A 25,700-nucleotide genomic window follows, 5' to 3' on the forward strand; every position below is an offset into this window, starting at 1 on the left:
AAAGGCAATTTAATGCAACTTGGTGCTGGATTATAGCAAATATGGCCATCTCACAACTCCAAGCAAATACTGTAAATTAACAGTCTTCAATCTTTTTAGAATTAAGAACCACCTTTAATCCCAATTTACAATATAGTATTTTTTTGTCATTTTTAAACAAACGTCAGAAAGAAAGAAATGTAATCCACCCCATATCAGGCAATGGTCCATTTTTCACTTGTAACTCACTAACTTTTAAATACTTATCAAGGATTTTGAAGACATGAGAATCAAAGTAATTTTAAAAATTCTTTAAGAAAACTAATATGAATATAAGAAAAATAATTAGTACCTCTCAAACCATCCCACAGAGGCAAAATTAACAATCCATGTGAAAAGAAAGTGGCCAGTTGGCTGATTACTCACCAGTAAGCCCCAGCTATGAAAGGCCAAAAGGCATGCCTCTTGGAATCCAATTCATTTTTAAATTAGTGCCACAGAGAAAGATGTGATCGAAATAATGTGCACGGGAGTTTGGAAAAGTATGGTACTACATTACCATTCAATGATTAGACAAATATTAATGTATATGTATAAAACACACATACCTGTGCAACCAGTTTTTCCTTTTTGGCCAGAATAACCCATATCACAATGACAGATAAAGGACCCTTTTGTATTCTCACAGCTACCACTCAGACAGATGTTTGGGTTCAGTTCACATTCATTAACATCTGTGGGTAAAAGGGTTGTAAAATCTTTAAGAAACTGGTATTAACATTTCACTCTAGATACAAGCATTGATACAAAGATATTATAAACAAGGAAGCAGCAATGAAATTTTGGCAGGAGGAGGATATTGTTTTTAGAACAGATCATGCGGCAATACCATTTCAAAAGCTGAACTTGTGGTGCTGGGTTCTGTCTCTGAACCTTAAACAGACAGACTTTGCCAAGCTCAGGCTAGTATTCTTCCCGGCTCCTTGAAAGTGAACTCAAAAGCAGTAACAGAATACACCCAAGGGGAAGGGTGGGTTTTTTTGGTCTTCAGAGTTTTGATGGGTAATAATAATAATAATAATAATAATAATAATAATAATAATAATAATAATTTATTTCTTACCCGCCTCTCTGATTGGATCGAGGCGGGGAACAACAGCAAGCACAAAATACATAAAATACTGATTAAAAACATAGTATACACTGTTAAAAACATCCTAAAAGCATCCTAAAAGCATCCTAAAATTCTACTGGATAGGGCTGCCGGAAGAGATCAGTCTTGATAGCTTTCTTGAATGCTAAAAGGCTGTCAAGCTGACGACTCTCCTCCGGCAAGCCATTCCACAGTCTGAGCGCAGCAGGTCCTCTGGGTAACAGTTGTCAGCCTAGTTTTGGCTGACTGACATAAGTTCTCCCCAGAGGACCTGAGAGTGTGGGGCGGATTGTACGGGAGAAGGCGATCCCGCAGGTAGCCTGGACCCAAACCATGTAGGGCTTTAAAGGTAATATCCAACACTTTATACTTCGCCCGGAAACTAATTGGCAGCCAGTGAAGAGATTTTAAGACAGAAATTGGCCCTGGATAACTTTAGGGAGAGCCTTTTGACTTGAACTTCTGGTGGCTATTCCTATGTATTCTATTATGAAATACTTCTTTCTATTACCCATTTCCAACATCAATGCTTTGATCATAATTTCCATTTTCATGAGCCCAAACTCTGAATGGTGATTGAATATAGCTTATGTTTCCTTATTATATGATGAACAATTATTTTCCTGCATAAAAACTACACTCACAACCTAGCAAGGTCTTCATGTTCCTTACTATCTACTCATGTGGAACATCTGTAAATTTCTCCCCCCCCCCATTCCTTTGGGGTAATTTTGAGCCTAAAATGTTTGGAATAATTCCACTGGAATTCTCATTGTCTTTATAAGCCATTACTTCTGAAAACCTGCACTTCACCTGAGGCTTTATGTCTTGAATTTTTCTATATGATCCCTTAGAAAAATTGCTCTAAAATTTCTCACTATACACATACACCCTATGTGTCCCTACATCAAATTAGATTATCTGAGTGAAAACAAAGATATTTTTAACATGTTCTTCTATTTAAAAAAAACACAATAGATTGTGTGTGTGTGTATGTGTGTGTGTGTGTGTGTGTGTGTATGTGTATATATATATATATATATATATATATATATATATGTGTGTGTGTGTGTGTGTGTGTGTATTTCTATGCTTAAAGTAGGAGTCTTTTGGAGAAAATGCCAGTAATTAAATTTCATTTACAGACAGAGTCTTCCAAATGATATTGAAATGTAACAATGTGCTGATGTATAGTGGCAACACAACCTTGCTTCCACATTTTAAACAAATATGATTTCTTTTCCTTCAATCATTTATGTAAGACAGACAGGCTACCAACAAGATTAGGATAACAGATATTTTCAAACTTGCCTAGACAAGTCTTCATGTCCTCAGATGTCATGAATCCATCATAACAAAGACACCTGTATTCTCCAGGTATGTTAGTACACTGGCCCCCATCACAGATGTTAGGATTGTCTTCACACTCATCAATATCTATAAAGGAAAGTGACAAGTACAAATTCAAAGTTAGTTGACTCCCAAAGCTATTTATTCTGGCTCAAGATTAAGTAATGGCTGTTTCTACAGTATACCACATCTATTAAAAGAAAGAGCCCTGTCTTCATTTGCACCTGGTCTCCTTAGAAAGACTAGGAAGAACAGATATAGATTTCTATTGCACTTTAATATCTTTTTATTGTAACATCTTAGGGTGTGGAATTCCCTGCCTCTCTGGATGTTAGGAAAGTGCCAACTTCGTTTTGTTTCCGGAGCATGCTGAAGACATTTTTATTTTAACAAGCCTTCTCCAATTGACCAGCCACGTTTTTTTACTGTTATTCTGTTTTGTTTTTTAAAAAAACTTTTCATATTGTACTTTATTCCCTTTATTTTTTATTGTTCACTGCTCCAGAATCTGTTTAAATGTGGAGCAGTATATAAATGTTCTATGGAAATAACTATACAAAATAAATATTTAGACTGTTTTGCATCTGTTCTTTCTGCTAGTAATAACTTTACAATATTTAGCATTTAAATATTTCTCCAAATCCATGCTTCATTACAGTGAATGTGGACTGACTTAAAATACTGGAAATTCCATATTTTTACAGCTATTACACTGTCAAAGTATCCAGTGTGTTTTAGAGTTTCTTTTGCAAGTCCTCATGATTTTTCCTTGTCAAGACCACCACGTAGTAGTTTAAGATCCAAAACTTTCCTTGGTTACTCAAAGGAAATGTTTGCAAAACAAAGAGCTAAGCTGAGAACCTCCTCTCTTTGGAGAGAAAGGGTGTAGCTCACCAGGAGATGAGTCTATTGTGGCTTTTAGGAATTATGCAGCTGCAGAACACTGAACTCATTTTAACTAGTGAGTCCAAAAGTTTTCTGTCCATTATTCATTTTCTGCGTAGCTAACACCAAACAAACATAAACTGTTCTAACTGTTGTTTTTTGCAGGGAGATGCAACCTGGAAGTCATCTCTTGCTGGCTACTGCTCATTTTATTAATCACACTCATCAGTAATGTGGAGGTTGCAGACTTAGCTGAACCGTCATGCAAAATAACTTCTTTGTAAACTACAAACAACCATTAATTTCAAGAATGAACACACCTTAAATAATTGTTCATGAGAAGGCAGCCTGAGGTTAAGGGAACCCACAAAAGTATGGAGGAGAAAGATGAACATATAATACACAAACAACAATTTCTCTGTGATAGCAAGGAACCTAACATGCAATCTACTTAAGCCAGAAAACATGGGGTAAATTTGGGGGGGGGGGTCGTTTAAAAAAACTTGTCCCGTTCATTTCAATGGGTCTATTTTAAGTAGAATGCATGTTGGACTGGGTTTAGGTCAGAATTTCCCATTGAGATAAACGGATACCTTAAAATTTAAGTCCTCTAGTATAATAGCTTTGTGGATCACATCTGCCTATCCCTAATGCTCAAGTGTATAAATTGCAAGTGAAAAGTGCAGTTGTTTTGTAAACCGCCCAGAGAGCTTCGGCTATTGGGCATTATAGAAATGCAATAAATAAATAATAAAAAATAATAATATGGGGATGCTGACACATCTGTGAAAAGAGGCCACTGCAAGAAGTTGGCAAATTGTACTTACATATTTCTAAAGATGGTCTTTGAAAATAAGAAAGTTGTGTGTATGGAGGATTATTGCCAACCCACATCCTTCCTGCTGAATCTTTGGGCTACAAAAGAATACATCTATGCACCAATTGCATAAAGAATTATGACGCATATTGGGATGTTGATGAAAGAAAGGCAGAGCCTTGAAGTTGCTGTAACGTTTTATTTCTGACTACTCCACTTCTTTAACCCCCAAGTCTTTAGAGTGTCAGACTTTGACTAAGGAGAACACACTCAATTCAAATACCCACTCAGCCATGAAGTTCACTGGATGACTTTGGGCAGTCACTCTCTCTCAGCCTAACCTATTTCACAGGGTGGTCGGAAGGATAAAATGTGTGTGTGGGGGGGGAGAATTATGTAATAATAAAAACACCAACAATCACCTGAATTCTGGCCACAATCTACCTTTACCTTCTATTCCTATTGTATAAAGAGGCAATGCTGAAACTATATTATTACAGCCTCTTAGGTAAGAATGGGAAAGAAATTAGTTCCATGCAAATTTTTTATCTGAATTTACCAAATAAGTGAAACAGGGAGTTTGCCGTAAAATTTGCATTTTTTCACATTTTTCAACAAATGGATACATTAATCAAATGCGTGCACAAAAATGTAAAAATTATGCACAGAAAGGCATTATAATAGGTAAAACAGCTCACAAAAATTCATACATTAACAAAAAGATTACACAAAAATGTGTATATTAGAAGTGCACATGAAAATGCAGAAGAATTTTCATACAGAGTTTTAAAAGGAAAAAAAATCATACACTGATATGGAATCAGATAAAACAAATAAGTTTGGAATAATGATTAACTGAGCGGAATCGAAATGGATAGATTTGGCCATCCCGACTCATTGGCAGGGATGGTGGAGGACATTTTAAGCTCCATCCGACAAGTGTTTTATTGCACGCTCAGTATTGGGCACTCATGGAGTTTGCTCAGGTCCCTCACATGACGTCATAGAATCATAGAATCATAGAATAGCAGAGTTGGAAGGGGCCTACAAGGCCATCGAGTCCAACCCCCTGCTCAATGCAGGAATCCACCCTAAAGCATCCCTGACAGATGGTTGTCTAGCTGCCTCTTGAATGCCTCTAGTGTGGGAGAGCCCACAACCTCCCTAGGTAGCTGATTCCACCGTCGCACTGCTCTAACAGTCAGGAAGTTTTTCCTGATGTCCAGCCGGAATCTGGCTTCCTTTAACTTTAGCCCGTTATTCCGTGTCCTGCACTCTGGGAGGATCGAGAAGAGATCCTGGCCCTCCTCTGTGTGACAACCTTTTAAGTATTTGAAGAGTGCTATCATGTCTCCCCTCCATCTTCTCTTCTCCAGGCTAAACATGCCCAGTTCTTTCAGTCTCTCTTCATAGGGCTTTGTTTCTAGACCTCTGATCATCCTGGTTGCCCTCTTCTGAACACGCTCCAGCTTGTCTGCGTCGTCTGCCTCCCGTGCACCTTCCACCCTTTCTGGCCTTCTTTGCATGAAAAAAGGCCCTCATAAAGTCCAATGTTTTTTTAAACTCAGAATCGCTGCTCTCTCCTGCTGTGTGCAGGAGAAGCAGCGCCATTAGGACAACGGACTCAATGGGCCTCGTGCTCGTTCTGTACTTCCTCTTTTGAAAAGGGGAAGTAACTGTGGAATGAAAACACCGGTGAAGCAAAGATAGGGAGTGTGTTAACCCCCAGTGTGATGGAGCTTTTTGCAGCCTGAGGAAAAGGACAAAATAGTGCCCTGCTCCCATTCCACATACAGAAGCCAACTGGACTGAGAGTTGTCTTACTTCAGCACTGATGATGGGACAGCATCCTCCACAGCACTCAAGAACAGCAGACTAGCTTAAAGGCCATAATATCTGCATTAATAATCACTTCTTCATTCTATGAATAATGAACTTACAGAAATCACTGCTGCAGGATGTGGTGATGGCCACTGCCTTAGAGGGCTTTAAAGGGGGATTAGATAACTTCATGGAAGATATGCTTATCACTAGCTGTTAGCTTTTAATCCTACACTCTATATAGGTGTCTCTCTTCCCTGTTGCCTTGATTGACAAGGGTCCCTAGTTTTATAGGATGCTCCTTATTTTAAAAGGGCTAAGATGTATTCAAGAACATCACAGTCAATCAACTCAATCTCAATCAAACTGACCTCTGTGTACATATGCTCAGGATTGGGTTATAAAAATGGCCAAAAAATGAATCTTTCCAAAAGGCCAGGGAAAGGCCCAGGTATGGCTAAGACATCAGGAACAGTCTGTCAGTACAAAGGTTCACAAATTTTACTTAACCGGTGCAAGTTCTGTGGTCAGGCATTAGGGCAAATCCTGGTCTGCAGCTACATTCATAGCTTCCTTCTGAATTTGTACAGTAGGTGTCACAGCCACCGTTGATTATGCTGCATTCATCAATATCTAGAAAGAAAAGAAATGAACATGTAAAATACAATTATTCAACTATTCAAATATTATCTAACACCCTTGCAGCTGTGGTCATTTCAAGATTCTCAATTTGCTTTCGGCCTAACTTTGAACTAATTTAGCGCATTTTAGGGCACACCCAAAGTTTTCATAGATAATAACATAGACACGTATCAATACATTAGGGAAAATATGTTTAGACAAGGAAATAAAATAATGGAATGTCGAAGTGTTTGGTTTGCATTTGGAAAGGAAGAACTGATTGCACATTTTGAACTGCCTGTTGATTGATTTATGTAGCAGCATGCATTTAGACGGCGCTTTGTGGAGAATAAGGGGGAAATCCCCACCTCAAGCAGATTATAATAATAACACAGAAGAGGTCATGTGCCTCAGGCTCCTCGCTACACATCCGAAGTAGTGCTGGGCCACCTCCCTCAGTTTGATACAAACAACTTTGGGGCGGGGAGAGAGCTTTCCCTCAGAAAACTGAAAATAAAAGTTCAAGGGTTTTTTTGTAAGTATTTTTGAGGAAACAAACAGGCAGTGCAGGCTGCTCTCTCACCTCCTGGACAATTCTCTCAACCCAAGGTACTCAAGAGCATAATTTTCTGCTGGAGAGCATGGGATTTGTCATCTTCTCTGCAGCTCAAACTACAAATCCCATACGCAGCAATAGAAAACGATGCTCCTGAGTAAGGTCAGCAGTGTCATTTCCCTCAGGAGAGTCTGGACAGGCCTCTTCCCTCTCTAGCAAGCCCATCCTGCTACTGGTTAACCCCCTCCGCCTTCTCAAAGGTAAGGGGAGGGCTTTCTTGGGAAGTGGCAGAGGTGGGGGGAGTGACAGGATGGGCTGATAAGTAGCAGCGGCAAATTTCATTTTGAGCCAGTTCTGAATGCAAAAGGTTCTGAGGCCAAACTTGAAATAGGGCGAGGCTTTTCAAACTGGGAAAGTTTGTAGTTTGGACATGCTGGATTGCGAATTCACCTCAACCACTAACTTAAGGGGTCAATTCTAGCCTTTCCAGAAACACACCACGTCACAGAAAAGCAGAGCTGGCCCAAGACATTTTGCTGAGGCAAAGGACAAGATGGCTCCCTACCCCCATTCCACCTACTGAAGCCAACTGAACAAAAATGGTGACTAGACCATATCCTTCACCTCGCAGGAGGTAAACAGGCTTGCTTAAGGGTGATGGTACAATGCCTGGAATAAACAACTCTGTCTTCTCACAGATGGGAACAGCCAAAGGGGAACACTGTTGCTGCCTCCACACCACCCACTAATCTGCCGCCTGAGGCAACTGCCTCATTCTGTGAATGGTAGGGCCGGCCCTACTGAAAAGTAATCACAGACATTATATACTGGAGAGCTGTCAACTACCTGCTGGCCTTCGGCCTTCATACCTTTAATAGGTTTTAAGGCTATTATCTTTTACCTTGGGCTGTTTAGTGTAGATATCGCTGAACTAATTACAAATTCACTATTTAAATACCACAGAACTTTACTATAAGAGAAGAAAATGAATGCATTAAAAGAAACCTAACTACAACTGACCCATATGGAAAACAACTTACCATTACAGAACAATCTATCAGGTGTGGGCTGATATCCAGAATTGCAGGCACACTGGTATTTTCCAATGAGGTTGACACATCGTCCATTCCGGCACAGGTTTACACTCAGGTCACATTCATTAACATCTATTTGAAAAAAAGAGGGCATTTTAAGTTCCTACCCACATCCATAGCCTTCTGCCACCCCTAAACAAACACTATAGAGAAACCTTCCCCAACCTGGTACCCTCCAGTTCAGACTTCAACTCCTATCAACTCCATGCAGCATGGCCAATAGTCAGGAATGTGAGAGTCCAAAAATCTGAAGTGTACCAGGTCGGGGAAGGATGCTGGAGAGTGTGCAGTTATGTCCATGGTGGTCCTGGGGACAAAATGAAGGTCTGGTAAATGCAGTGAAAAGAGAAAATGGAATTAAAAGGAAAAGGCACTGTGCTCTATGTCCAGGGTTATGAAAGCTGCCCAAGGGCCAGCAACTGAGCTCTGGCTGCACAAAGCTTTATTCCTGCTGAAACTTGAAGATCTTGCCATGAACTTTAAGCCAAATTCCAGTCTAAGGAAGATTCTACTCAGAGAGGTTAAAAGAAAAGAAGAGCGGAACAACAGCATTTCACCTGGATATCAGCTAAGTTGTGTATTTCCAATTATAGGACCCAGAGCACATGGGCAGAAGTTAAAATCACACTGTGGAAATTATTCTAGATTGGTTTAGTCTGTTCAACTTTTTGCTTTGAAGGTGCAGTCACCACAGAACCTGCCATCGGGTGGTGAGGGACCTTTAGGACAAATTTAAACAAGGCAGTGACTAGACCTCGAATTCCTCCACGTTGAAAGATCAAGGAATTTATTGAAAGTTGTTAAAACTAAGCTGGTCTCTCCAATGTCCTCTTGTGGAGAGGCTTACTGAGAGCAGCCAGCCAAGCCAAGCAGCACCATCGCAGCTTCTCACTGGCCCAGTGCCTGCAGCCTAGCACAGTAAAGCATATTCAGCCACTGAACACTACTAATGGGAGAAGGAGAAAATTGGGAGATATGTGACACAGAACAGCAGCAACCCCATCTATCAAAATCTGCAATATGGGGATAATAATCCTGACTTGTTTATAGGTTTGTTGTAAGGACTATGATCAGATAAGGCATGTGAAGTGCTTTGAACATTTGAAAGTGCTATACAAATGTTGTTATTAAATAGGAATAGGCTGCTTGTGCACTGAAAATTTAGAGTTTGAGAAGCAATACGTGTAAAGATCCAGCATTATTCTTAAATTATTTGTTGGTTTGGGGGTAGAGAAAGGATCTATTTTGGGGAATCTTACCCTGTGCATGAAGATGACTAATAATGGCAGTGCTTCCACACCACAGTCGAAAGGACTTTGTTTTGTTTTTTAAAGCCAATGAGAAACGTTGCTCAAATTAAGGGGCGAAAGGACAGCAGGGCAAGCACTGCGCTCTGTGTGTGTGTGTGTGTGTGTGTGTGTGTGTGTGTGTGTGTGTGATACAATGCTGTGCCTTCAGAGCAGACCAAGGGCATGCAAATGCAGAAAACTGAGAATATGGTGCAAAGGCTGTTTTCCCCACCATACCTATACAGGCGGAAATGTTCGCTGCAAACTGATGACCTGGAGGACAATTGCATTTGAAGCTTCCTTCAGTGTTTTCGCAAACGCCACCTCTGCACAACAGCGGATTTCTTTCACATTCATCGATGTCTGTAAAAACAGAACAAAACAGGGAGGGGAGGATAATGCATGTTAGAGCCTAAAGTTTCAAAATGCCAGAAAGACTGAAGCGAGTGGTGGTGCAGAGCAAAGTGTTTACTTGACCTTTGGAATTCCGCATGCGAACCAATGCATCTCCTCCCCAAGCGCCTCTTGCTCTCCTTGCCAGTAACTGTTCTAACCATCTTCCAGCTGCTGCTTCCTTCTCTCTCCATGCCTCAAGAGACACTATCTCTTCCCAAATACCTCAACCCCACTCCCCCAGACAGCCGCACAACTGGTATTCCTCCCCTACACCATGGGTGGTTTTCTTGATTCCCCCCCCCCCCCGGCCTGGTTCTCTGCTTTCTACTGGCCATTTCCCTCTTGTCTTCGCCCACCAAGGTCTGCTGATTTGGTCATCATGCAGCCGTCAGCTCTGAACCACAACAATAGAGAGAAGCTGAATGATGAGTGTCTGGTAAGGATCTGGATAGGATCCTACTATATCTCAAAGAAGGCAGGGCAAAGGAAAATTATCCTGCTACTTTCGCACTTGCAAAAAAGTGCAAATCCCCCCCCCCTGCAAATATGCAAATCCTACCTAAAATTAGCAATTCCCCCCCTCCCACAAATGTGCATTTTCATGCTTTAGCCTATGAAGGAAATGTGCATTTTCGGTTGTTGTTTATTTTACAAACTTTTCTATGACTAAATTTGTGTAAAATTCCAGAAAGTTTTTTTAAAAAACACGGTCCACAAGCCTGCTGAATCCATGGACCACAAAATCCACAAATCAGATTCATAGAAATCTGAGCTAATTTGATTTCATTGTGGATTTCTCCGACACCCCTAGTTCAGAGTATCCTAACTATGATACATTTACACCCATAACAAGATCAAGGTGACATCATGCTGTATTATAAAAGCTGTTACTAATCAAAGCTAATCACAGTAGGGGAGACAGTGATGAACTCTGCGAGATGGAAATCTTGCAGATGAGCTAAGAACCACTGTCCTTTGTGAGCTGAGACCATTAAAAGCCATCAGATTTATTCTTGGAGGGAAACCAAAGCTACCGCTTAGGGACCAGCCTTAAAATCAAGCTAATTAACAGCAGTTACTTTTCATTATTTTAAATTGAAAAGTCTCAAGCACAAACCCTTATGTATGTAGACAATGCTGGAATAACAATCTTTTGAGACGGTAGAGATCAAGAACTAGCATCTTTTTAACCCTGCTCCATTCTCCCACCCAACTTTTGAACTCTGATGGTTCAAGATAAACTGATCCACAAAAACTGAGCTGGCTAATGAGGTTTTGCAACTCCAAAACCAGCCCAATCCCCATTAGATGTAGGAAACAAAGACTGTAAATGTCTACCGTGACACTTCCTCCCCACACCCTGTCTTTTCACAACTGTTCCAACAAAAATGGGGGCCAGATGTAAACCAGCCCTAACAATTCCTGGAACAACAGTGAGCTCACAAGACTCGATTCGTGCCACAATGCAAATATGCCTTGAGTAACATACCCATGCAATTTTTCATCATCATAAATCCACTTTCGTAGCCCTCAAAACATTCACAGTGGAAGTCTCCGGGGGTGTTGACACAGATTCCTTGACCACACAGATCAGGGGAGATGCGGCATTCATCAATATCTACAATTTAAGAGGGGGGGGGAATCAAATGAAAGCACACACACACACGTGCACACACACACACACACGTGTGTGTTAAAATAATGTTATTGATAAACAAATATATATTAAAATTAATAAAAAGGTACATTTTAGAAGTGCAGTTATAGACACAATGTTCCATTTATATTTTCAAACAATACCACTATCATGGTGGTTTGCACAGACCTTAGCTGTGCCTTTAAACACTTTCAAGCCCAAGAAAGTGCTTTTCTGATATTAGGGCAGGATGCATTTCCTCACACTTCTACTGAATCCGCAGGGGCAAGGCTTAGATGCTAAATAACTATCTAGTCTGGCAGCAAGGAAATGGCATCCACTTCTCACCTCTAACTCCTACCTAGGCAAAGTGATATCTGCCTGTAAGTGCCATCTGTGAGATGTTCTGAATGTGTAAGAACATAAGAAGAGCCCTGTTGGATCAGACCAAGGGTGCATCTAGTCCAGCACTCTGTTCACACAGTGGCCAACCAGCTGCCTACAGGAAACCCCGCAAGTAGGACATGGGTGCAACAGCACCCTCCCACCCATGTTCCTCAGCAACCGATTTACATAGGCATACTGCCTCTGATACTGGAGGTAGAACATAGCCATCAGCACTAGTAGTCATTGAAAGCCTTCCCCTCCAGGAATTTATCTATCCCCCATTTAAAGCCATCTAAATAGGTGGCCATAGTTTTTGCAGTGTGTGAAGAACAACTGTCTTTTATCTGTCCTAAATCTCCAACCAACCAGCTTCAAGGGATGAGCTCTGGTTCTACTAATTTGAGAGAGGGAGAAAAATATCTCTCTATCCTCATTCTCCAAATCATGCATAATTTTGTACACCTCTAACATGTCTCCCTATATCCCCCCTTTTCCCCAAGCTAAACAATACCAGCTATACCAATAACCTTCCCTCGTAAGGGAGATGCTCCAGCCACTTGAACATTTTAGTTGCCATTTTCTGCACTTATTCCAGCTCTACAATATCCTTTTAGAAACGGTGACCAGAACTGTACACAGTATTGTAAGTGTGGTCGCACCATAGATTTGTACAAAGGCAGTGTGACGCACATGTCCCATTCACCTTCCCACGCGTTAGGTTTCCTCAATTCCTCCATGATCTACCCTCACAACTCCCAAGATAAAGATGGATTGATCCCAAACAGTTTTGTCTTCACATGAACATTGTGGAGATCCTTGCAATGCCAGAATGTCAGTGGAAATTGTGGCTTACTCTATTTAGGTTAGCTAGATAATTGTTTAGGTTTATTTTACCCGGTACCCTGCTTATTTCTCTCCTAATCTTATCTTCCTCATTTTTACACAGAATCTTTCTAAGCAGAATGCTGGAGGTTGGCTGCTTACTTGGAAACACCCCACTTGCCAAGACGCTAATCTTATGCTATTGGCTTCATCCTTCGTATATTGCATTAAGAAGACAAGGGAAGAAATGAGATGATTGTTCCTAACAGCATCTAGAAACTTGGCTGACTGTTCCCCCTCCCAAGTTAAAACTCCTGGAGGTCGTGAGACTTCTCTGAACCTCATTGGCCAAGGAGTAATCACAGAGTGGAGGCTGAATCTAAGAAAGAAGACCCTGTGGCAGATAGGGAGTTGCACGCAAGTGATTCTGTGATAGTCACGTATTTACCTGTACAGTTCCTCTCTTCAGAGTCAAGTGCAAACCCACTGTCACATTTACATCGGAAACTGCCAATGGTGTTTCTGCATTTTCCATAGGTGCAAAGGGTTGGAATCATTTTGCATTCATTGATATCTAAGACAGACACAAAAAAGAAAAAGAAAAAAATATTAAAAAGAAATAATAGAAGTAATAAAATAATTTAGTGCCAATATGCATGATTTCATGAGAGTTACTGATATAATTTTAAGCCCTTTAATAACTGCAGTTCAATGGATGCATTACCCATCTTTGAGTGTTCCAATTATTAAAATGTTTAGCACTTCTGTGCAGCTGAACTCCCATTCGATAGATGATGTCTTTACAAAGTACAGCGTATTTTAAAAATTTCTTCCATGGTAGAAACAGACCACAGGCTCTGTACCTCTGGTCACTGCATATGATGTCTGATTCGTTTCTCAACAACTAGCACATTTCTTCTTGTGTTTTATTTTCATATATGACCATGAGTGCTAGAAACTTAGCTTGAAATCCTAAACATACCCACTAGGGAGAACACCCCATTGAACAGAGTGGGGCTAACTTCTGACTAAACATACACAACACTGTGCTGTTAATACCTGTTCTTTTTGGTTTGGTCTCGCCTCTAAAATACCTTCCGGTCATGTCCTATACCTCCTCCCATAATGATTCATAAATACTTCATTAATTTAGTTAATTCAGTGAGAAAAGTTCACTTTCTGATGTCTGAAGTCTAGTAACATTCCTTCTTTAAAAAGGGTGAACATAAACAGTTATAATGGGGTCATTACAGTCCCACACACCTATTTGGGCCACAGGGGAGCTATTATTCATAAGCATTTCCCTTCCGCTGCTTATCCCTGGACTTCCTTCCAGCTCCCACCATGGGTAGGCTCTTTATAAACAGGTCAGAGAAGAACCTTCAAGGCTTCCTGACTGCTGGATATGGACTTTTCAGAGCCCAATACAGCAAGCAAGAACATATGTAAGCTTCTCTCTCCGTGGAAATGGCAAGGCTGTGTCAGGAAGAATACAGGGAGGCAAAGAAACAGAAGTGCACGAAGGAGCTATGGGGCATGTCTAGACCTCCTGACTTTCCAGGAGGGAGGTGGTGATCGCGGAATCCTTCCGTCTACACGTGGCACGCGACATCCCGGGAGGACATAGGATGTCACACCCACCATTTTGGTTTTTTTAATCACAAATGAACGCAGGAGCGCTCCTGTGCAAAGGTATGGTTTAAAAAAAATCCCACCCTACCCACAATGGACACAGAGCTCATGAGGAGCTCCGCGCCCCGTGCCCGGTTCCAGGTTCCTCGTGGTTACATGCGAGGAGCCGGGACAAACCAGGCCGGCCGGCCACACATCTGAGACCACAGGAAAAACCGGGATTAAAGGGTAGAGCAATATCCCGTGGAAAGGGAGGTATCATCCCTCCCTGCTCCAGGGATCCCCTGTGCATCATGTGGACGCACAGGGACGATCCCTGGGATATTGTCCCGTCTAGACATGCCCATAGTTGCTCTGCCATTGTCAAATTACACAACAGGACTGGGAAGAGGAAGCTGACTGAAAGCATCTGGGATTGGTACAGCTATGCTCCAGGTTCATCTCTACACTTGTGATAACTTGTTACAATTCTCACATGAGAAAGATATGGTCTGAAACTTCACTAAAGCTCAATTCCTGACTATTTTAAGTCTATACATGCTTAAAGGTGGTCAAGAAATAATTTTAAATAAAATAAATGAGTTATCAGCAATGGACTTCCCCCACCCCATGCTGATTTTAATTGGGATTGCAACTGGGAATAGAAGAGTAAAACCTCACCTCCCTGTGTATTGATAATAAAAATTGACACACACACTCCCCAGGGTGCTATCCATTTTAAGACCCTCATTCATTCATTCATTCATTCAACTTATGAAATGCCTTATAGATGAAGCTCTCATAGCAATATAGTACATAAATACAATTCAAAACAACGAAATAAATTAAATACAGCAAATACAACAAATTAAATATAGTAAATACAGGCACAATAGAGTGTAGGACCCTATTTTGGGCTTGGTTTGTAGTTTAGCCCTAAGAAAGCAGTAACAAAGCAAATCCATTCCTCAGAACTTTTCTCAGCATCAGCTGTGATTTTACATACCTTTGAAGAATGGCTTTCCATTGATAAACTCAACTCTGGTGGAAAATCCAGGCCCTCTTGGGCAAAGTGCTTCATATTCAGGTGTTGCCCTTGTGGGACATTCATCACAGTCCGGGCCCCAGGCTGCGCCAATGGAACAGCAACACGCATCCAGCCGATGCCGGCCTCTTATTGGCACTGTGCAATCTTCATCATCGTGTTTCAAGTAGCACGACTCCAAGCGAATATCTGTTGGGAGTTATTTCAGTGGGATGGGAAATGGGTATCTTGAGACATCAGGATAGCAGAATCCACCCCACAGGGAAACATTATAATACAGAAACCCAGGCCAATAGTCAGTATTGTATGGAAAGAGGAACAGGGAGCCCGTATAATGCAGATACCTCTCAAAGGGTGTAAGGTGCCTTTCTCTATTGGATCTTTCTTAGTGGAGCCTGAGCCATGTGGTGTCATGGGCATATTTTGATTCCACTATGACAGTGTCACACTTTGCAGCATTTCACTTTCTTCATAGAAGTAAAATGCTGCCATTGATCATTTGGAGGAAAGCAATAATGTATACCCAGTGACGCCCCAAATTTACCCTCTACGTTCATTAAATGCAGTTTCCTGAGGCCAGGAAGTTTTTGCCCATCCCTCAAATGTCTTGGTGATAGCATCTGTTCACTTTGTCCCATATAACTTATTGAGAGCCTCTGAGAACTGACCCTACACTTCTCTGCACTGGTCTCTCTCTCTCCAAGGTTCCATGTCTTGATCATGAAAGAGTGCAATGCAAGACAGTAAAAGAACCCTGAAATTGGATTGTATATCAGCACAACTGGGAACATACACAGAAGCTGAGTTAGGAAAGAGGAGGGTTTTTATTCCTCCTTCCCTTTCGTCTGTGAATTCCTCACCTGGGGGGGCAGGAACAGGACTCTAGGGAGGCCAGCACCCCACCTCAAGAGCTGTCAGGACACAGGACTAGGCATCCTCGGAATGAAATCTCCTTATCTGGTGGCTCATAGAATTCAGCAGACAAGGGTCCCTAGGAAGGCCAGTGCGATCTCTTGGAACACAGCGTCAGGATCCCCTTGCATGCTGCCCCCTATTGCACAATAGTTTCAGAGCCAAAGGTGGCTGATCTTGTACTCTCTCTCCTTTGACGTGTCTCCTGAGCTTCCTCCCCCTCCCTATTACAGTCTCATCCTGGGCTCAAGGGATGAATAAGCATTGTTCCTTCAGTCACCCAGGTAGCCTCTCCCAACCAGCCAAGGATTGCACCTGAGCCCTATTCTCTGCTGCTACAGATATTCCCTAGCAGCATTAGATGAGCTCAGGTCCTCAGCCTGCGGCAGTTTGCAGGGTCTGTTCTGATCCTCTGCTAGAGGAAGAGATTCTCACCAACTCTGCAGATGGCCCCAATCCCTTGCCTTCTGCATCCACATGATCAAAAGGGAGGTTACGAATAGATAAATGATTCTGCTTCTCAAGTGGGCAAGAAGATGGTCTCAGTCCTATGGGAAGAGAGCCGCCACTATGAAACGAGCAAGAGGAATTTTAAAGAAACCCATTGCGAACTTTCAAATGTTTAAAAAAGGGTCCCTGATCAATCAAGCACCATTTTAGAAGAGGTGTTAGACTTCTCCTTCTGTTCTTCTTTCTATCAAATTGACATCTGCCAATTCCCCAATAACAACCCACGACTACGCGGGTGACAAGACAGGGAGAAGAAGTCCGATGCAGGTACATAATGGCTCTAAGTTCCCTCGTGTACCATTCCATCTCTGGTCCTTGCCTCATCTCCACAAGAAAAGGAATGATTATAATAATTAGCCTATCCCACTGCCAAGGCGAGACATCACACTGGCTGCTTCAACGTAGGCTGCAAGGCTTCAGACTTCCTTGGAGCCTCCCTGGAATCAAGAGGACTTGCTTCCAGATCCAGAAAGTATGTCATTGTTTTCTTCAGAACTACCGCATATAATCTTTTGGTTCACAGAAGAGCAACTGCACAACATAAAGCCCTGGCTGAGCTTTGGAGCCACAGATTTTAACCACAGCTTAAGGCTTACCAATGCACCTCCGCCCACTTGCATCCAGAGTCATTCCATTGGGACACTGGCAAACAAAGGATCCCAGAGTATTGACACAGAGTCCATTTGTGCACACTCCAGGGAACACTTCGCACTCGTTGACATCTGTTCGTTTTAAAAAAAAAAATTAAATGTCAGCAGAGACATAGAGGAGTCTAATACTTTCATCATGCTAAGCATGGTCTCTAAAGCACATTAATTTTGTTTTTAAAGTTGTACATGTTGGTTTGAAGTGGTCCACCAGCTCTATTCAAAGCTAAACGAAACTCATAAAACTTTCACTGTGGGTTGCACAGTCTCTATGGCAGCACAGATTCATAATTCTTGGGGCAGCGGATGTCCCAAGAACCTATGCAATACTCACTTTTGGAAATGCTTTGCCTTTTAAGAACTCTAGCATTAATTATGTTTTGCCATAGACAGGTTTAATTTCATTCCCCTACAGCGAACTTGCCTATATATATTCCAAGATGGAGGGGAGACACACAAAATGAAGCTAAGATAGCAACCAGCAGTACAGAATAGCTATATTGTGGAATTGGTGATTCTGGTGGGGCAGAAGGAGGATACATACTAAACCATTAGGATTATTGCTAAGCCTAAGGGACTTCTAACCATATGCAAGAAAGAAGTGGATAGCAAATCAGAAATAATTGTCCAAAATCCACAGTTGGGCAATACCTTCATTAAGACCAACCAAAATTCCCCCCCAAATGTGCAAGACTTCAAGTTCTTCAGAATACTTCATTCAGCAGAATCACCTACTTTTTGAACCACCTAGCCTGATGAATATTTCTGGAGAAGTCAAAAGCTTACACATTTTTGTAGAATTTGGTTGGGCCTGATAAATATATTGACCAACTATAAATTTGTGTGTTGGGGGGGAGGTTATTCTCATGAACCAACATGGCTCTCTTCGTTGCATTTCCCCCCCCCCCCCCAATGTGTTTCAGAGATAATTGGATGCTGGAATCAACTCTTATGGAATCCTGTGACTACTATCTTGGAAGAATAAATTTCCATTTCTGAGCACTCAAACATTTTCTGAGCCCTCCCTTGCGATGTGGAATAGGTGGGGCAGCATCTTCTGCTCCCTTGAGGTCAGATAAGTTATGTACAGTGGATCTGTGGTTAGAAACCCATCCAAAATATTTGGTCATTATTTGGCAAGCAAGAAATGTGACTAGGGACAAGTTGGAGGGTTGGGGGGGGTTATTCCTCCTTGCTCTTTGCTTTTTTAAAAAAAGGTTAATAGAAGATACATGTGGGAATAATTTGTTTTTCAAATACTTCAGCTGCTGTGTCACCATGACCCAATACAATATGGAGCCCTTGGAGCTTAGAGAAAAGGAATAATTGTTAGGACTTTAGCTGTCACTTGGATACCATGCGTTCAACTGGTAGATATGGCTACTCAGTACAGCCTCCAGTTGTCACTCAAATTGGTGAGCAACAGAAGCAAAGGGAATGGTAAAAGGACGCGGCTCTCACAAAGAGGGGAGAGGCAAAGGACAGGGCACGGAGCCCCAGCGATGACCCCCTTCATGGGCAGAATGACATCCCTCCCTGCCTCCTCCCCGTTCTGCAGCTGCCTCCAGGCCCTGGGGTGGGAGTTGGGGAGGAGCCCACAGAGGGTGCCTCTATGCCTCTGCAAGCTGGATGGGGATTCTCTGTGCAGCTAGAGGTTCCCCATCCGTGATCTACAGCCTGAAAAGAGTTGTTGGCAACAGAGTCTAGATACTTTGGGTGTAACACTGTAATTTGTGACACACCCTCCTCCCCTGAAGTGTTCTGAGGAATGCTACTGCCTGGATTATTGTTAATTTTGCAGGAAAAGAAAGGTATTCAGGTATGCATGATCATCTCTAATGGTGGGGTATGCAAGACCTTCAACTCCTTTCTCAATTCTATGAATTACAGTCTTGTATTCATTGACTTCAGTGGGATTTAATGACTGTAGCCTTGATAAATCAAACAATATTCTAAGTATGGTTGTGTCCAGGCCCACATGTGCGTCCACTACCATGCACAGTACATAACATGTGGATCAGGCACACATGCATATATCTGTATGTACAATGCTCTCAATTTCTATGATCCTTTTTCAGATCTTGGGGTCATTGTATGTACAGATGCAAGTGCATGTATAAGCCATAGAGAACATGAGAGGGAGCCCATGCTCCAGTATGCACATTGCCTTGTCAACATTACAGACACATGAATTGGCCTTTCATTACTTTGACGGTGACTAAAATCAATGTTTATGTTGGATTTTACCCAATTTTTTCTGGAACATTTTTCAGGTGTATTTAATTATAACGCTGAGATCCTATTCCTGTGCTCCAACTTCAATTATCATGACGTATTTCATTATAGTTAACAATCACCACTATAAGATATACATTTCAGAGGAAGCTGCTCTACTCTAAAAAAAAAAATAATCCAGTTGCCAATGGTATATTGCTAAGAGCCTACAGTTGTTTTCTCTCGTCAGTATTTTGGTTACCAGTGAATCTGTTTACCCTGCCGTAAATTTATGAAATAAATGAAAGCGTTCTAAGGAATAGTTAGATGTTACAGTTTTCTACGAAAAGGTGACTTATACCAACAAAACATTTGTTTTTCTACTGACACCATCTTCCTTGTTCCAATGCAACACTACATACCTTCACACAAAGTTCCGCTTATTCTCGAGTATCCTTTTGAACAGATTGGATCTATAAAAGAAAAGCAATTGAAAAAAATGCAGTCCTAAACTCAGGATAGTTTAGCTGAACATGAAAGTGCATCTGAAACATAAACTAGACCTCTGTATGAAGACATCCTAAGTAACCAGAATTAAATGAGGAATAACAATGAAGGAACCTAATAATAATTATCATAAACAAAGGAACCTAATAATAATTATCAGCGTAATACTAAACATCTTTACATGTATGTAGGTCCTACTGTGTTTAATCGGGCTTACTCCCAAGTAAATATGCAGAGAATTGCACCACCTCTCTTTCTGCAGTCACTCCTTGCTTCCAAATAAAAAAATGAAATCATAGAAGGACTATTCAAACCTTTTTGTGATAAGTCTGTGGTAAGCTTGTTTAGGGCCCCTTCACACATTATTCAATCTGCAGGTATGCTATGTGTCTGTAGTGTATTCTGCATTTGCAAAGGGATGTGCAACTCCTTTCAATTATCATAATTAATATTGTAACACTTAAGAATTATATAGCACATTTGAACTCTCTCTCAAGTGAGCTCCAGTGGTCCAGGTAGGGCTGGGCTCCAGGTCACTGTATCAAGACATGGCCACAACAATGTTGGACTCCAGAGATGATTTTACACTTCCTGCTGTATGGTTTCTTCGAATGCTCCAAGTAATACTTTGTCAAGGATATGGCAAAATGGTCTTACCTCGTTCACATCGACTACAGGGACTACCCCAAGCAGCACCAAGTGAGGAACAGCACTGAGATTTTAGAGTGGCCCCATTGATATTAACTTCACATCTCCCATTCACAGCGATCTGCCAACAAGTGCCTTTAACAGTCTCTATTAGGGTAAATAAAAACAAAAAAATAAGTCACTGCCATATAGTAATGTATTACGAGTGACTTGTATATTTATTTATTTAAAACATTTATATCCCACCTTATATCATTAAGATCTCAGAGCGGCATACAGATAAAAGCATACAGTATAAAACAATAAATATGTACAGCTAAAAACAAATTAAATCACGAACCAAGTTAAAACAATATATAATTTAAAAGCAGTAAAAGCAGACTGAATGCTTAGTTCAGTTATCCTCATAAGAACCATCACAGTGTCATTGTTGTTACTAGCACCTTACTCTAATGCTTGAGTTTCATATTTTCGCAAGATAAAATCCTCCGTTCAAGTGTAACTGTTGGGCCAGGCACCATCAAGTTCAATCCTCTGTGATCTATCCCCAAACTAGGCAGGTTTAATAAAATTGTTGCCTCTTTTCATTTCAACTGCGATTCCCAGACAACAAGCTAAGCCATGGCTACACTGCTAACCCTTTTGAATGTAAGCCTATGCGGCAGGGTCTTGCTATTTATTGTTTTACTCTGTACAGCACCATGTACATTGATGGTGCGATATAAATAAATAATAATAATAATAATAATTTTGCAGCAAATGTATTAGTGAGTGTATTTAAACGGTGGTTATGTAGCCACCATGGTTAGGAATGGTTCACACGACACACTAAACCATCACGTTTAGTTCAAAATGCTTAACCACCGTGGCTTAGTGTGTCATCTGAAAAAGGTCTATATGTCTGATCAGGCTTTATCTGTTGACACATTATAGTATTTCTCCTGGAATTTTAATGCAACACGCTCAAAGAAACGATGAATCAATTATTAAAATACTCTCTTCACTTTCTTTTCAACTAATCTGTCAGTGTTATTCTTAAAAAGTTTCCAGATAATAGAACATGAGATTTGCATTTCAATTCTATCAAAGACATTTCCAGCCAATGAACATGACCGGAAAAAGAATACAGTTCAAAAGAAAACGTTACCAATGCAGATGGTTTTTGTTGCATCTAAAGTACTTTCAGGGGAGCATTCGCAGACAAAAGAGCCAGGATTATTTCTGCACACTCCATTAACACAGGGGCTGGATTCACACTCATCAATATCTAGAAGAGAAATAGTAAAAATTAGCAGCCAGCAGAAGTACTGAAAATTCGGGTGGTGTCCTTCTGTCTGGTTATCTAGAAAATAACTATGTTTTTTTATTATTCTGTTAGAGATTTTCAGATTGTGGTTATAATTCAGAACTCTACATGTAGGAGACCTAACACCTGGTTGGTTTTGTTTCCATATTCACTGGAATAGGATGATTATAGCTGCAACACGAGACTATAACTCTGAGCGAGCCACTTGCTGTGATCCCATAAGCTTTAACTTGTAAACAGGGCAGCCTGCAAAAACAGGAGCACCATGCATCTATCCTAGCTTATGCAGGGTCCTGTACCAAGACACCTGTGTAACATCATACAATTTTATTCACTTTATGCATATAGCACAAAGTCTATCTCAAAGACTCAAGGCACTGTACCTCAGTCATTCCTGCAATAATCTAACAAAACTGATCACTGCTGTTCTCATTTAAAACTGGGGAGTCAACACTGAGAGGAAGCAATGTCCTCAATGATGCACACTGAACGTAAGATCAGAACAGAGCCCTGCTGGATCAGATCAAGGGTCCATCTAGTCCAGCACTCTGTCCACACAGTGGCCAACCAGCCGTCGGCCTGAGACCAACAAAGCAGGACATGTTGCAACAGCACCCTCCCACCCATGTTCCCCAGCAACTGGTTCACACAGGTTTACTGCCTCAAATAATGGGGATAGCATACAACCATCAGGGCTAGTGACCATGGATAGCCTTCTCCTCCAAGAATTTATCCACCCTCCTTTTAAAGCCATCCAAATTGGTGGCCATCACTACATCTTGTGGTAGTGAGTTCCATAATTTAATTATGTGTTGTATGAAGAAATCCTTCCTTTGATCTGCCCTGAATCTCCCACCAATCAGCTTCATGGGATGACCCCATTGGGTTCTAGTATTTTGAGAGAGGGAGTCTCTGGGATTTGACCCCAGAGCTTTCTATTCTCTATTACTGGGTCTCAAAATGTTTGCTGTTGCTTTGCCAGTCTAAGCAAAGCAAGAACGAGAAGAGGCCGTTCCCCGAGAAGAACTAACACCTAGTTCTTCTAGCGGAATCCTCACCCAGAATATTTTTTTGGAAACACAAATTATACGTTCGTATATGTATGTGTGTTTGTGTGTCACAGACATGTTTACGTGTGTATAAACACACGTATGTATATATATATACACACACACACCGAATAATGTCAGAATGGACAACATCATTCATCTTCAAATTCTCAGAGAAATAATGATGCCTGCTTTGTTTGGAGAGGAAACTTACTTTAAGGTTTACGCTCTGGTGGGCTGAATTTAAAAGTACCAGTCTTGAGGCATCCTTACAAAAATAAAACGGTTCCAGTCTGCCATAAATGGAATTCATCCCAAATGTTGGCAAATAAATCCATATATGATATGATCCAAATATAACTCCAGTGATAGGGAGAATTGAAAACAAAAAACAAAACAAAAATCCACCAGGCACTCAGAATAGCTGTAACGAAAAGGGATGCTTTCAATTACCTTCACATGTTTGCAGATCAGGTTTGTATACAAATCCCTTAGGGCAGGTGCAGGTGAAGCTTCCTGGGGTATTTCTGCATTGTCCGTTGTCACAAAGCAATGTATTCAAGGCGCATTCATCAATGTCTGCAAAAATAATTAGAGGTGTCATTAGGAAGACTGAAGAAGATTTTATTCTCGTGGGAAGCCATATAAGATACTTTTTTTACAAGGAGATACGTTCCACTGATGGGGCTGTTTCTCTGTGTGCTGGCATTGAAACATTGCAGTTTAAAATAAAAAATGAAGTCACTGGAGAAGGAACAAGTATCAGAGCTTTTAGTGGTTTATGGCACTAGTTCGCAAACTTCCTGCCTGTGGCAGGAAAATTTATATATCTCTGTGACCCAAAGCAGTAACAAGGGAATTGGTGCGCCATCAAAACAGGATTGCACATTAAGTATATATATTTTCTGATTCAGTCAACCCTTTCTAATGTGACATGGATGAGATGCAAGCCCTGGGTCAGCTGGATGCTGGAATGCAATCTTCCAAAATGTCTTTGATCCGGAATTCTCCCCTTCCCACATCATAGCTTAAACAATGCCTGAAGTGGGAGGCTGGAAAAAAAAGGAAATGGCATGGTTTTAAAGGGAGTGGGCTAGTTTCAAAGTGGGAGGGGGAAAAGGGAGTGTAATGATTAGGCTAGAGTCAATTATGCCTGCCTGAAAAGAAGTGAGATGGCATTCCATTCTACTTTAAGCACTGATTTTGTGGCTTGTAGATGTGTACAGAGTCAGACAGACCCAGAAAAACTCACATATAAAGAAACTGACAGATCTAAATGGGACCAGAGAGATAATTGACTGGCATTAGCATTGCACGGGTGTCAATTCACTATTCCTTCTATTAACGCTCTGGTGTCATTTCTTTATTTCTCATATTCAAGCAAGATCGTGATAAATCATTTTTTCTTTAAAACAAGATTGACATAGCAGAACTTTTATTTATTATTTATTTATTTAGAATATTTATATACCGCTCCCCATTGAAAAATTTCGGAGCGGTGTACAAGGTAAAATGAAAATAAAAGCAGAATAAAAACAGTTAAAACAAAATTTAAAAGAAGCAATAACAGTAATCCAAGGCTGCATGTTAGAGAAAGGCTTCTTGGAATAAAGATGTTTTCAGGAGGCGCCGAAAGGAGTACAAGGTTGGCACCTGCCTGACCTCCAGAGGCAGGGAATTCCACAGGAGGGGAGCCACCACGCTGAAGGCTCTTCCCCTGGTGGACTCCAATCGGAGCATGGATCTATGTGGGACCACCAGGAGCAGGCCCTCAGATGACCTCAGAACTTTTAGTCCATGAGGAAGGATGGGAATTCTTAGCAAATGAGACAAATAATGCTGAATATGATTTTTGGAAAGATCTAAACACCCCAGTAGGTGAAAAGTAAGTGATAGACCTGTAGCAATCATGTGCATAATCGCAATTTATGTAAACCTTACCCACCCAGGGCAAGCCCTGCCATGCAATATGTTGAAGCAACATTCTTAGGAGAGCACCCAGCAGTGTGTGTGTGCGGGGCGGGTGGGGCGGGGATACGAGACCCAAAGTCTGTTGTGCGATTATCCACACCTCCATTACAGTGTTCTCTATGAGCAGGCATCCGATTGCGTACCACCTAACACTTCATCTGGGCACAAGGCACTGTTCAATATAGCACCATATTTTCAGGATTTCATCGCCACTGTGACAATCATGGGGCTGTCCAAATATGTCAGTGGTCCAAAACATCAGTCAGGACACCGTCACCCTTTGGTTTTCTCAACTCGACAGCAGGACAGTGATCAGGAAGCCAGATTCCTGATCACTGGCACCCCGGCTGTGGAATGAGCTCCCCAGAGAAGTCCATCTGGTGCCTACACTGTACTCTTTTCGTCGCCAGCTGAAGACCTTTTTATTCTCTCAGTATTTTAACATTTAATTTTAACTTAAATTTAAATTTTACT

At 41.2% G+C, this 25,700-nt stretch overlaps 1 protein-coding gene across 1 annotated transcript in view; it reads right to left on the reverse strand.

Moving 5' to 3' along the window:
• Nucleotides 1-25,700, reverse strand: part of FBN1 (fibrillin 1) — a 200,171-nt gene that overhangs the window by 58,431 nt on the left and 116,040 nt on the right. The window contains exons 19-31 of the mRNA XM_063142808.1: nucleotides 23,709-23,834; nucleotides 22,048-22,167; nucleotides 20,910-21,047; nucleotides 20,168-20,218; nucleotides 17,481-17,606; nucleotides 15,424-15,651; nucleotides 13,255-13,380; nucleotides 11,451-11,579; nucleotides 9,803-9,928; nucleotides 8,223-8,348; nucleotides 6,516-6,638; nucleotides 2,444-2,569; nucleotides 588-713 (exon numbers count right to left, since the gene is read on the reverse strand). Of these exons, the coding sequence (XP_062998878.1) occupies nucleotides 588-713; nucleotides 2,444-2,569; nucleotides 6,516-6,638; nucleotides 8,223-8,348; nucleotides 9,803-9,928; nucleotides 11,451-11,579; nucleotides 13,255-13,380; nucleotides 15,424-15,651; nucleotides 17,481-17,606; nucleotides 20,168-20,218; nucleotides 20,910-21,047; nucleotides 22,048-22,167; nucleotides 23,709-23,834 (1,671 nt within the window). The remainder of the gene's footprint in view (nucleotides 1-587; nucleotides 714-2,443; nucleotides 2,570-6,515; nucleotides 6,639-8,222; nucleotides 8,349-9,802; nucleotides 9,929-11,450; nucleotides 11,580-13,254; nucleotides 13,381-15,423; nucleotides 15,652-17,480; nucleotides 17,607-20,167; nucleotides 20,219-20,909; nucleotides 21,048-22,047; nucleotides 22,168-23,708; nucleotides 23,835-25,700) is intronic.

Source organism: Elgaria multicarinata, chromosome 16 (assembly GCF_023053635.1).
Source record: "Elgaria multicarinata webbii isolate HBS135686 ecotype San Diego chromosome 16, rElgMul1.1.pri, whole genome shotgun sequence".
Lineage (NCBI taxonomy): Eukaryota > Metazoa > Chordata > Lepidosauria > Squamata > Anguidae > Elgaria > Elgaria multicarinata.